Genomic DNA, 13,344 nt, shown 5'->3' with positions numbered 1-13,344 from the left:
CTGGGATAGGTGGAATTACTGTAATATTGTTCTAAAATAGCAGCAAAACAACAGTATTTCAGCGGTGTTCCTTGCTGAAGAAATTTGGGATAAAATCATATAAATTATCTGGAGACCAAACTATCACGTTTTCTGAGGACATGGTCACGACGTCTCTGGAATGTCAGCCAAGATTCTAAAAAATAGAACTTTACCAAAACGTTGTCACAACATTGTCAGAAAGTAATGTCATGCTGACGAAAAGACAACTAACTGGTGACGTCTTTAGAACCTACTGTGTTGGCTGGGAACACAGACAAACTGGTTGCAATCTTGCACTTTTCTGCCATTAAAATGACAAAGCATACACAATTAATCCTACCATGAGATGCTTTATGAGAGAATATTGTATGTGCTGTTTCAGGTAGACTAAAGGTCAGTTCACACCTATATGAGCACTAAATCATTATGATATACTAGGACACCTATGACATACATGGGAGTGCATTTACAACTCTTATAATAACCCCAACATGCTATTTGATGAGCTTGCTAAATTAAACTCATTACATCAAAAAATATGAGTCACACCCTTATTTATTGAAATAACTCACCATACAAAGGTTGACGATTAAAAGGGAAGTATCAAACCAAAAACAATGGATGACAGTAATTAATAAAGAAGAGAAATAAACAACAGAGACTTTGAATATTTCTTCATACAGTTTGAAGATTTTATATATTTTTTGCTACTTAATACTCTACAAGACAACATTACTTTGGTATATTTGATGATAATTCGCATGTATAAATATATATCATTCTGCCATAAAACCATAACATTGACTCTATACGTGAATTTTAATGGGGGTTGCACATTACAGCACAATGTTAAGTGAAACTTGTGGCCAAAGAGTCTCATCAGCCATTTAAAGCAAAGCTGATCTCTGCCGTCGTCGCACGTAACGTCACGTTCAACGTCACTTCCTGTCGGGCGTGTGAGCTCAGGTCTGTTCGAGCCCGAACGCTCTTTACCTTATATGGGCAAAGCCGCGTCGAGCTCGAGCGCCGCCGCCTCTTCCGCGTTCAGCCGGTGACAGAAGCGCACAGATCCGGACGGGTACATAATCTCCGCGCAGTCAGTTATTCATTCGTTCATTCAGCGGAAGGAAATAACGCCGTTATGTCGTACGAGCTCAGTAAGTTCGCATTCTATATGTGTATGCATGTGTCTGTCTGTCTGTCTGTGTGTGTGAGTGAGAGAGAGAGAGAGAGAGAGAGAGAGAGAGAGAGAGGGAGTGTGTGTGTGTGTGTGTGTGTGTGTGTGTGTGTGTGTGCGTGTGCGTGTGTGTGTGCGTGTGCGTGTGCGCGCGCGCGCGCGTTCGGCGACTGTGCACGCGCACACGGGTTTAATTATTTGTGTTGGTCGTTGTGAGTGTAGTATGGTGTGGTATAGTGTAGTGCAGTATGGTGTGGTATAGTGTAGTGCAGTATGGTGTGGTATAGTGTAGTGCAGTAGTGTATGTGCAGTATGGTGTAGTATGGTGTAATATGGTGTGGTATAGTATAGTGCAGTATGGTGTGGTATAGTGTAGTACAGTAGTGTATGTGCAGTATGGTGTGGTATAGTATAGTATAGTGTAGTATGGTGTGGTATAGTGCAGTATGGTGTGGTATAGTGTAGTACAGTAGTGTATGTGCAGTATGGTGTAGTATGGTGTGGTATAGTATAGTGTGGTATAGTGCAGTATGGTGTGGTATAGTGTAGTATGGTGTGGTATAATGCGGTATGGTGTGGTATAGTGTAGTACAGTAGTGTATGTGTAGTATGGTTTGGTATAGTGTAGTGTGGTATAGTATAGTGTAGTATGGTGTGGTATGGTGTAGTATGGTGTGGTATAGTACAGTATGGTATGGTATAGTGCATTATGGTGTGGTATAGTGTAGTACAGTAGTGTATGTGCAGTATGGTGTAGTATGGTGTTGTATAGTGTGGTATGGTGTAGTACAGTAGTGTATGTGCAGTATGGTGTGGTATAGTATAGTGTAGTATGGTGTGGTATAGTGTAGAATGGTGTGGTATAGTATAGTGTAGTATGGTGTGGTATAGTGCAGTATGGTGTGGTATAGTATAGTACAGTAGTGTATGTACAGTATGGTGTAGTATGGTGTGGTATAATGCGGTATGGTGTAGTGTGGTGTGGTATAGTGTAGTACAGTAGTGTATGTGCAGTATGGTGTGGTATAGTATAATGTAGTATGGTGTGGTATAGTGTAGAATGGCATGGTATAGTGTAGTATGGTGTGGTATAGTGCAGTATGGTGTGGTGTAGTGTATGTGCAGTATGGTGTAGTATGGTGTGGTATAGTATAGTGTAGTATGGTGTGGTATAGTGTAGTACAGTAGTATATGTGCAGTATGGTGTAGTATGGTGTGGTGTAGTATAGTGTAGTATGGTGTGGTATAGTGTAGTACAGTAGTGTATGTGCAGTATGGTGTGGTATAGTGTAGTACAGTGGTGTATGTGTAGTATGGTGTGGTGTGGTGTGGTGTAGTATGGTGTGGTGTAGTATGGTGTGGTATAGTGCAGTATGGTGTGGTGTAGTATGGTGTGGTATAGTGTAGTATGGTGTGGTATAGTGTAGTGTATGTGTAGTATGGTGTGGTATAGTGTTGTACAGTAGTGTATGTGTAGTATGGTGTGGTATAGTGCAGTATGGTGTAGTGTAGTATGGTGTGGTATAGTGTAGTACAGTAGTGTATGTGCAGTATGGTGTGGTATAGTTCAGTATGGTGTAGTATGGTACGGTGTAGTGTAGTACAGTAGTGTATGTGCAGTATGGGTACTGTGAGCATGAGATTTGGCTGGATGGAATTATTAACCCAGAGAACGATTTACTACTATTGATGAGGTCCACATGGAATCTACATACACAGAATGAACTCTGTCATTCCATCAGTCACAGAGTGCTACACATCCATTGGCACTTTTATCGGTGATTATTTATCAGAGATTAGCCACTTCAGTTAAAATGAATGGGAGAAATTGGAATGCCGAACAGCAGCCAATGGTCCACAGATGTATTAAAGAAGTCCTGCCTTACAGGTGAAAGAGCCAATCACCTTTTAGATACAGACATCACCTGTCAATCAACTCAGCAATGCGCATGCGCATTAGCTACACAAGCCAAGAAATTTAGTTTTTTAGCGTAATCTGAGGTAAAGAAGCACAAGTTATGATTCCAGTGTTGTCAGATTTTACTGCTGATTTGAAATATGTTCTTTGATCATAATCTTGACCAGTCGTTTAGGACATTTCTGTCTTTTCCCATTCATGTAGTTAGGAGCTGCACTGTCATGACTGGAAGTAACCTTCCGAGAGTTTTCCAAAGATACCTGACAGTGGACTGACTTGCTAGAAAGACTTTGCTTGTATGCTCCATCTCACATGATTTATCCTTCTTGTATACATTCCAAAATCAGTGCAGTAAAATTCCACGTGGGCCTGACGGACAGTACCGTGATTAAGCTTTGTCAGTAATGTTGTGCTGTAAAGATGTGTAAATACTGATCTGACAGTGTGTATGTATTTTTTCCGCAGAGCGCGTGTTTGCCAGTCTGCCCCATATGGAGAGGGGCGTGGCCAAAGTCCTGGGCGGAGACCCCAAAGGGAACAACTTCCTGTATACCAACGGGAAGAGTGTGATAATCAGAAACATCGATGTAAGTCTTCCACCAATCAGGATAGTTCACCCAAAAAGCTGATTCTCAACATTTACTCACCCTGATGTCGTCTCAAACTTGTATGACAAACAAAGATATTTTGATGGAGATATGAGGTTTTTTGTCCATACAATGCAAGTCTATCTCCAAAAAGCACTTAAAGGCATCGTAAAGGTAATCCACATGACTCCAGTGGTTTAATCCACCAGTTCTCATCTGATTTCGCTATAGGACCCAGATTTTACTTTGGACATCAAGTGGTGACCCAGCACAGTACTGAAATTGTTTATGATATAAAAAGTAAACAAAAATGTCCTTTTAATGAAATATTGAGCTTTATTAATATTACCATGAACTGCATAGACCCAAAATCAAAACTGTGTTTACATTAGTGTACTTGTAATAGAAGTGTATTGGGGAGTTTACAAGTAGAAACATGCAGCTTGTATATGAATTCTTTCATCAAAAAATGTGATATTTGATCTGTCTAAATGTCCTTTAATCCATGAGGCTGCTTCTTCCTTAGGTGGATGAATTTCTTTTTATTCATCACCGACATATTGTGTCATTATAATGGTGTTTTTCTGTCATCTTCAGAACCCTGCGATCGCAGACGTCTACACTGAACACCCGCATCAGGTGATCGTAGCGAAATACGCCCCGAGTGGATTCTACATTGCGTCGGGCGGTGAGTTCTGCTGCTGTGTCTGAGACGTGTTCTGCTTCTGCAGTGATTTGTCAGTTCTCGAGCATTCCTCTCTCTCTCTGCAGATGTGTCGGGGAAAATCCGGATCTGGGACACGACGCAGAAAGAGCATTTGCTGAAGTACGAGTACCAGCCGTTCGGAGGGAAGATCAAGGACATCGCCTGGACCGAAGACAGCAAGAGAATCGCTGTGGTGGGGGAGGGTCGAGAGAAGTGAGTGACAGCCGCATGCCACGCCTATTTTCTCAACAGATTTCTATTGTAGGAGTGCGTGGTCTTTGATTGAATCTGACATGCTGGTGTCATGGCGGTCGGTGTGTGTGTGTGCAGGTTTGGAGCAGTGTTTCTCTGGGATACGGGTTCATCTGTCGGTGAGATTGTGGGTCATAGTAAGATCATCAACAGTGTGGACATCAAACAGACTCGTCCGTATCGTCTGGTGACGGGCAGTGACGACAACTGCACCACATTCCTGGAGGGACCACCCTTTAAATTTAAATGTACCATGAGTGTAAGTTCAACTGTGTGTTTACACAAAACACAAATGAAACAACAGCAGTTCCGCTGTAATCCACAGTCACAGACTTGGTGTTTGGCACACTTTCACAGTTCTACAATATTTGTGTAGTAGCTGGTAAGGAACATCTACCGAACTTCCTGTCAGAGTAAATGGCAGTCTCTCGCGTGTTCATGTATGAAATATTTAGGCTAATATGATGATGCTTTTTCTATGAATAAGGGTGTAGTCCTCTCTGCTCAGTTTAACATATTTCATCATGTTTGTGTCTCATTCTGTTGATTAACTCAAGTCTCCTCTTGTGTGTGTGTGTGTGTGTGTGATGACATCACAGATTTCATATTATCCACCACTGCAACCGTCTGTGTTTACATTCTGACCTTTTATTAGTCTAACGAGTGTTAATGTGAAATGTAAATGTTTTGCTCTTTTAATAAAATGAAAATAATTTTGTGTGTGTGCGCAGTTGCGTTGATGTGTGCATTTGTGTGTGCAGGATCACAGTCGGTTTGTGAACAGTGTGCGGTTTTCTCCTGATGGTAATCGTTACGCATCAGCCGGAGCCGACGGACAGGTGAGACACATTAAAGTGCAAAGGTCATGTGCTACTGTGTGTTCAACAGATTTCAGAAATGGATGAATTTCGAGATGCAGCTTCTCTGCTAAAACTCTCTCTTGTTACAGATTTTCCTGTATGATGGTAAAACCGGAGATAAGGTGGGATCTCTGGGAGGAGAGAAGGCCCATGATGGAGGCATTTACGCTGTAAGTGATGATGTGACTGATACTGATGGAACAGGGGCAGTTCTAGGGTCAGTGGAGATTCGGTGCTTAGCCCAGACCTCCGAGCGCTATTAACGACGGGCTAATACAGAGGCAGTGCAAAGAATACAAAAGAACACGGGAGGGCGTGCTGAGTGACTCCAGCCAGGTCTCCTAAGCAACCAAATTGGCCCGGTTGCTAGGGAGGGTAGAGTCACGTTGGGTAACCTCCTCGTGGTCGCTATAATGTGGTTCTCGTTCTCAGTGGGGCGCGTGGTGAGTTGTGTGTGGAGTTGTGTTTGTCCGCGGTAACGCGCTCAACAAGCCACGTGATAAGATGCGTGGATTGACGGTCTGAGATTCGTCCTCCGCCACCCGGATTGAGGCAAGTCACTACGCCACCACGAGGACTTGGAGCGCATTGGGAATTGGGCATTCCAAATTGGGGAGAAAAAACACGGGTGTCTCGAGACGTGTTTTAAAGGTTGAATTTCCTTTTAAATTGATCAAGTGTCTAACAAAAAGAATCGTCACTGCACGAGATGCTGAAAAAATAGCGAGACACGACGCAACAGTCAAAGACATCCGTCTAGCGCATGCTTGCATAGAATAAGACAGATGCGTTTGGAGTGAACGGCCCCCAGAATTATGGCAGTTGTGTCTTGGCTATGCCTTGCTCTGTTATCAGCGTCTCGCTGCATACAAATATGGTATGTACCTTCAACTGTATTTAATAAAAACACTGTGGTATCGCCATTATTATGAAGCTCGTGTTCGTGGTAGTGCTATGGCACTGGTATAGGCTACTGTGCAACACCAAGTTAACATGGAACCGTCTATATAAGGGTTTCTTTTCTCCTTTTACTGTTTTACTTTATATTTGAGAATGTGAACAGGATAACTCTTTTGACTTGGGGTTATTTTACGCAGATTAACAGCCAGATATGTTCTTTGCAATAAACAATCCCTATCACATGGTGCTGATTGTTTTATATATATGTTGTGTCCTCTTTCGGATGTAGGAGACAACGTCAATTTAAAAATCTGATGTCTTGTGGGGTCTGGGTATCTCAGCGAGTACTGACGCTGACTATCACACCTGGAGTCATGAGTTTGAATCCAGGGTGTGCTGAGTGACTCCAGTCAGGTCTCCTAAGCAACCAAATTGGCCCGGTTGCTAGGGAGGGTAGAGTCACATGGGGTAACCTCCTCGTGGTCGTGATTAGTGGTTCTCGCTCTCAGTGGGGCGTGTGGTGAGTTGTGTGTGGATCGTGGAGAGTAGCATGAGCCTCCACATGCTGTGAGTCTCCGTGGTGTCATGCACAACGAGTCACATGATAAGATGCACGGATTGACGGTCTCAGAAGCGGAGGCAACTGAGACTTGTCCTCCGCCACCCGGACTGAGGTGAGTAACTGCGCCACCACCAGACATTTTGACTGTTAGCATACACTGCCACAACCGCAAGCTGCAAGCACTTTTCTTGCATGTGTACACATGAATGCTGAAAGCATCCGGCAGTCAGACAGCATTGGATATTTGATATCACTGATACTGTAGAAAGGCCTGTATCATTACTTATATTAAAACAATATATATATATTTGTCTTGATACCAAAGTATGGGTTCTTTACAACCCTACAAGTAATTAAAAACATTTGGGGATTAAGCCCCGATAGCCCACCCCTAGCTCTGCCCATTGTTTATAACAGTGATGATGATGATGATGATGATGATGATGATGTCATCTCTCTCCCACAGGTCAGCTGGAGTTCTGACAGCACGCAGCTCATCTCAGCATCAGGTGATAAGACGGTTAAATTATGGGATGTTGGCAGTGGGAAAGCGGTGACGACCTTTAACCTGGGCTCTGATGTTCTGGACCAGCAGCTGGGCTGTTTGTGGCAGAAGAATCATCTGCTCAGCATCTCTCTGTCTGGATACATCAACTACCTGGACAAGAACAACCCCGATCGCCCGCTGCGCACCATCAAAGTGAGCAAACACACGCTACAGCTGTCTGCACATTCACTTTGAAAACTTGCAGAACGTCACCATGAATGAGTTCATTTAATGACATGTATTTACATATGTTGCACTTTATTTGCGCAGCGTGCATCACACCTGATTCACCAAAGGAATTATCCAAATTAAGTAAACGCACCTGAGAAATCTGAGCTTGTTTGAAAAATGAATGCATAGTGTGATTGGACTGAAACAATGACAGTGACTTCACTTAAATACTCCGTGTTAACTGTTAAGTGGAAAACAGTGTGTTTGTTAATGCTGTTGTTTGTGTGTTTGTATCAGGGTCACACTAAATCCATCCAGTGTCTGACGGTTCACTCGGTGGACGGCCGATCAAACATCTATTCAGCCAGTCATGATGGACACATTAATATCCTTCAGTCTCCACAACATGACCGCATTACGCTTCATAAGATGAATATATGATCAGTGCTGGTTAATGTGAGCTGGTTGTTGTGTTAATCCTTGACCTGGTGTGTGTTCACATTACTGGGACTCAGAGACTGGAGATAATGAGGAGTTTCTGGGGAAGGGTCACTCTAACCTGGTCGCTAAGATGACTGTAGATGACTCGGGTCGTCTGGTCACCTGCAGTATGGATGACACCGTCCGCTTCACTGACCTCAAAAAGAAAGAGTACAGGTGAAACACACATTAATAGAGAAACACACCTGTAACCTTGTTTATGTATTTACCTTTGAAACTATGAATCTTGTGACGGCTTTGACTCAAGTATACTCATACTGTATGACTTTGTCTATATATTTATCTTTGTCTATATGCCTCTCACATACTGTGTGTGTGTTTAGTGCATCTGATGTTGTAAAAATGGACATGCAGCCAAAGTGTGTCAGTGTGGGTCCCGGAGGTCTCACCGTCGCCGTGTGTATCGGACAGGTACGGAAATTACACACAGAGAATACACACAATAATGAGCATTTGTGATGTGTCAATCAATGTATTCACCTCAGAGTAATAATGTGTTTGTGTTGCTGTGCAGCTGGTTCTGTTGAAGGACAAGAAGAAGCTCTTCACTCTGGACTCTCTCGGTTACGAGCCTGAAGCTGCTGCCGTTCACCCTGGAGGCGGGACTGTGGCTGTGGGCGGAGCTGTAAGTCACTAATCATTGAGCAGATAGTCATGCATAAAGTCTGGCCCACACCATAGTTTATTCTGACATAAAACTGCTTACTTAAGGCCCAGATATACTTATGAAATCGAAGATCCAACGGGTATGACGTCATTTAGAACAAAATCTGGGCAAAAAGAAGGTGTTTTTGCATTCGTTTCGGTGGTTCGTAACTGTTAGCCTGGGTGAACTTTGAAGAAAACTTCTAACCGGCTGCTAAACACCTTCTTGCTGCCATTGATCCATATCATCGGTGGGTGTGACCTGAAACTCCACCTACTACTTTGTTTACTATGAATGTAAAATAGTGCCTAAATGATTTGCATGCGCAGAGTAAGATTTGTAAAAGCATAAATCAAGTTGCAAGCGTTCAAATAAATTGCATGTGCACAGAACGTTAAAAGCAAGTTGCAAGCGTTCAAATAAATAGTTTAGTAAAAGCGTAAAGCAAGTTGCAAGCATAAAAATAAATTGCATGTGCACAGAACGTTAAAAGCAAGTTGCAAGCGTTCAAATAAATTGCATGCGCACAGAACGTTTAGTAAAGGTGTAAAGCAAGTTGCAAGCGTTCAAATAAATTGCATGTGCACAGAACGTTAAAAGCAAGTTGCAAGCGTTCAAATAAATTGCATGCGCACAGAACGTTTAGTAAAGGCGTAAAGCAAGTTGCAAGCGTTCAAATAAATTGCATGCGCACAGAACGTTTAGTAAAGGCGTAAAGCAAGTTGCAAGCGTAAAAATAAATTGCATGCGCACAGAACGTTTAGTAAAGGCGTAAAGCAAGTTGCAAGCGTAAAAATAAATTGCATGCGCACAGAACGTTTAGTAAAGGCGTAAAGCAAGTTGCAAGCGTTCAAATAAATTGCATGCGCACAGAACGTTTAGTAAAGGCGTAAAGCAAGTTGCAAGCGTAAAAATAAATTGCATGCGCACAGAACGTTAAAAGCAAGTTGCAAGCGTTCAAATAAATTGCATGCACACAGAACGTTTAGTAAAGGCGTAAAGCAAGTTGCAAGCGTTCAAATAAATTGCATGCGCACAGAACGTTTAGTAAAGGCGTAAAGCAAGTTGCAAGCGTTCAAATAAATTGCATGCGCACAGAATGTTTAGTAAAGGCGTAAAGCACAGAATGTTTAGTAAAGGCGTAAAGCACAGAATGTTTAGTAAAGGCGTAAAGCACAGAATGTTTAGTAAAGGCGTAAAGCAAGTTGCAAGCGTTCAAATAAATTGCATGCGCACAGAACGTTTAGTAAAGGTGTAAAGCAAGTTGCAAGCGTTCAAATAAATTGCATGCGCACAACGTTTAGTAAAGGCGTAAAGCACAGAACGTTTAGTAAAGGCGTAAAGCAAGTTGCAAGCGTTCAAATAAATTGCATGCGCACAGAACGTTTAGTAAAGGTGTAAAGCAAGTTGCAAGCGTTCAAATAAATTGCATGCGCACAGAACGTTTAGTAAAGGCGTAAAGCAAGTTGCAAGCGTTCAAATAAATTGCATGCGCACAGAACGTTTAGTAAAGGTGTAAAGCAAGTTGCAAGCGTTCAAATAAATTGCATGCGCACAGAACGTTTAGTAAAGGCGTAAAGCACAGAATGTTTAGTAAAGGCGTAAAGCAAGTTGCAAGCGTTCAAATAAATTGCATGCGCACAGAACGTTTAGTAAAGGTGTAAAGCAAGTTGCAAGCGTTCAAATAAATTGCATGCGCACAGAACGTTTAGTAAAGGCGTAAAGCAAGTTGCAAGCGTTCAAATAAATTGCATGCGCACAGAACGTTTAGTAAAGGTGTAAAGCAAGTTGCAAGCGTTCAAATAAATTGCATGCGCACAGAACGTTTAGTAAAGGCGTAAAGCAAGTTGCAAGCGTTCAAATAAATTGCATGCGCACAGAACGTTTAGTAAAGGTGTAAAGCAAGTTGCAAGCGTTCAAATAAATTGCATGCGCACAGAACGTTTAGTAAAGGCGTAAAGCAAGTTGCAAGCGTTCAAATAAATTGCATGCGCACAGAACGTTTAGTAAAGGTGTAAAGCAAGTTGCAAGCGTTCAAATAAATTGCATGCGCACAGAACGTTTAGTAAAGGCGTAAAGCAAGTTGCAAGCGTTCAAATAAATTGCATGCGCACAGAACGTTTAGTAAAGGTGTAAAGCAAGTTGCAAGCATAAGAAACAAATATTAGCCATACAGTCAAGTGTTGTGAATCTGTAATTTCGTATTAACAGAGTAAATGTTGTTTGTATTCTTCTGACTTCCTTTTTTCACGCTTACACTTTTGGCTCTGTTCTTGTACCTAAACTTTCCAAAAACATTGCAAACCTGCAACAGCGATATGCAAGTAAAGAAAGGGTGTCATGAACAGCAAAACAGACTGACCATGTAGAATCAGTCTGTATGTGTAAAATAAACTATTGCAAACGTGTAAATAACTTGTGTTTGTGGCATAAATATTTTCAGAAATAATCCGATGTACACTGTTCCGTCTTCCCTTTGTTGCACTCACACTTTTGGGATGAATTTCTCACTGAGAAGAGTTTTGCAAGTGCGGGAGGGAAGGCGGGTCTACCTGCTTCTTGAAAACCAATCAAATTAGGTTTTTCTTGACCAGTTTACTCTGATCTGATTGGTTTAACAACGTGACAGACAGTTTATTCTTCATATGGCTCAGTGTCGTTCTTCTGGGTATCTCTCCTCTCTTAAATATTAAACTGAAATATGAACACATGCATGTTCTTATTTTGAGAGTAAAGTTGAGCTGACACCTTTTATTGATATAAATATGATTCTCAATCTAGTGTTCAAATGTTTCTTGTTGCTGTTCATTATTTTAATTATAATTTAATTACTTTCGATTATCATTGGGATGGCAGATGGATGGATGGAACTTGCTGGTGTCATTGGAAGAGTCCAGCGTATTTACATGACAGTAGCATTTAAATCTGAAATCAATGATACCAAGAGAATTGAAAAGTAATTCATAGAAAATGTGTGTAGACTTTGAATTTCTGTCTATCTAAAAGTAATGATTAGTCCATAATTCGGAGTATCGTTCACAGTAAAGTCCATGTTAATGTCTTTTAATTGATTTTATTCATGTAACACTCTTGCGTTTGTTTTCAGGATGGAAAGGTGCATCTGTACTCGGTTCAAGGAAACACACTGAAGGATGATGGGAATGTGTTGTCGGTTCAAGGGCCGGTGACGGACATGTCGTACTCTCGTGACGGAGCGTATCTTGCTGTAACCGACGAGAAGAAGGTCGTCACTGTGTTCACTGTCGCTGATGGATACTCGGTAAAGCAGACTGTTATTAGCTTCTTATTCAGTTGAAGAACTACAAGTACACTACTGCATGTTTCAGTGTAGTTCAGCTGTTTTCAGGCAAAAGTGTAACTTTTATAGTAACAAGCTACTTTTATTTATATTGTGCCTTTCTGTAACTCAAGGTCACTTATTTATTCCAATGAATACAGAGCAGTATTTTAATGCTGTCCCTCTAATCAAGATCATCAGTGTTTTTGTGCAAGATAAATTCTCCACTGATTACAGAGCTCAATGATGTCATTTGAAAGTTATATACAGTATGTATGTAGTTAGCTATTTTTCTTATTTATAGTGTATCAAATTATTATTTCTAAAGAGCGGTTTGACTCCAGTTGAACTTAATTATGTGTACTACATGAAATAAAATTAAAGTAACATTCCCAACACTGGCTAAAATACACTATAATGAAAAATTTTATTCTAATACATTATTAATGTGTGTGTTTCAGGAGAAGAATGAGTTCTACGGTCATCACGCCAAGGTCATGTGTTTGGCCTGGTCACCTGATAACGAGCACTTTGCCACCAGCGGAATGGACATGATGGTTTATGTGTGGACCATCAACGATACTGAGAAGAGGATCAAATTACCAGGTGAGACACACACACACACACACACACATACACACACACACACTCACAGACACAGACACACACTCACTCACACACACTCACTCACACACACACACACACACACTCTCACTCTCATACACACACACACACACACACACTCTCACTCTCATACACACACACACACACACACACACTCACTCACACACACATACACACACACACATACAGACACATACAGACACACACACTCACTCACACACACACACACACACACTTTCACAGACTCACACACACACACTTTCACAGACTCACACACACACACACAGACACACTCTCACTCTCATACACACACACACACACACACACACACTCACACACACACACACACACATACAGACACACACACACACACACACACACACTCTCACACACACACACACACACATACAGACACACACTCACTCTCATACACACACTCACTCACACACACACACATACAGACACACACACACACACACACACTTTCACAGATTCACACACAGACACACTCTCACTCTCATACACACACACACACACATACAGACACACACTCACTCTCACACACACACACACA

General features: G+C 41.7%; 2 protein-coding genes and 1 long non-coding RNA gene across 5 annotated transcripts in view; 2 read left to right on the top strand and 1 right to left on the bottom strand.

Moving 5' to 3' along the window:
* The window catches only part of nudt6 (nudix (nucleoside diphosphate linked moiety X)-type motif 6), a 930,254-nt gene that overhangs the window by 913,000 nt on the left and 3,910 nt on the right, over positions 1–13,344 (bottom strand). The window lies entirely within an intron of this gene.
* The window catches only part of LOC127412752 (WD repeat-containing protein 1-A-like), a 14,900-nt gene continuing 2,572 nt past the window's right edge, over positions 1,017–13,344 (top strand). The window contains exons 1-14 of one of the 2 annotated variants that reach the window (XM_051649367.1): positions 1,017–1,178; positions 3,582–3,703; positions 4,301–4,391; positions 4,475–4,622; positions 4,740–4,920; positions 5,423–5,500; positions 5,611–5,691; positions 7,450–7,683; positions 7,999–8,088; positions 8,204–8,358; positions 8,526–8,613; positions 8,717–8,827; positions 11,955–12,128; positions 12,608–12,752. In XM_051649367.1, the coding sequence (XP_051505327.1) occupies positions 1,163–1,178; positions 3,582–3,703; positions 4,301–4,391; positions 4,475–4,622; positions 4,740–4,920; positions 5,423–5,500; positions 5,611–5,691; positions 7,450–7,683; positions 7,999–8,088; positions 8,204–8,358; positions 8,526–8,613; positions 8,717–8,827; positions 11,955–12,128; positions 12,608–12,752 (1,714 nt within the window). In that variant the 5' untranslated portion in view covers positions 1,017–1,162. Of the gene's footprint in view, positions 1,179–1,496; positions 3,087–3,581; positions 3,704–4,300; positions 4,392–4,474; positions 4,623–4,739; positions 4,921–5,422; positions 5,501–5,610; positions 5,692–7,449; positions 7,684–7,998; positions 8,089–8,203; positions 8,359–8,525; positions 8,614–8,716; positions 8,828–11,954; positions 12,129–12,607; positions 12,753–13,344 lie in introns of those variants that run through there. The other variant, XM_051649366.1, reaches the window with a different exon arrangement.
* LOC127412781 (uncharacterized) lies at positions 9,877–11,893 on the top strand. 2 transcript variants are annotated; one of them, XR_007892482.1, is made up of 3 exons: positions 9,877–10,361; positions 10,421–10,624; positions 10,684–11,893. It is a non-coding gene; the product is annotated as an uncharacterized LOC127412781 (long non-coding RNA). The 2 variants fall into 2 exon arrangements; XR_007892481.1 differs by having other exon boundaries at positions 10,421–10,742; positions 10,802–11,893.

Source organism: Myxocyprinus asiaticus, chromosome 22 (genome assembly GCF_019703515.2).
Source record: "Myxocyprinus asiaticus isolate MX2 ecotype Aquarium Trade chromosome 22, UBuf_Myxa_2, whole genome shotgun sequence".
In the NCBI taxonomy this organism is placed as follows: domain Eukaryota; kingdom Metazoa; phylum Chordata; class Actinopteri; order Cypriniformes; family Catostomidae; genus Myxocyprinus; species Myxocyprinus asiaticus.
This window is presented reverse-complemented; position numbering and strand designations above follow the sequence as displayed.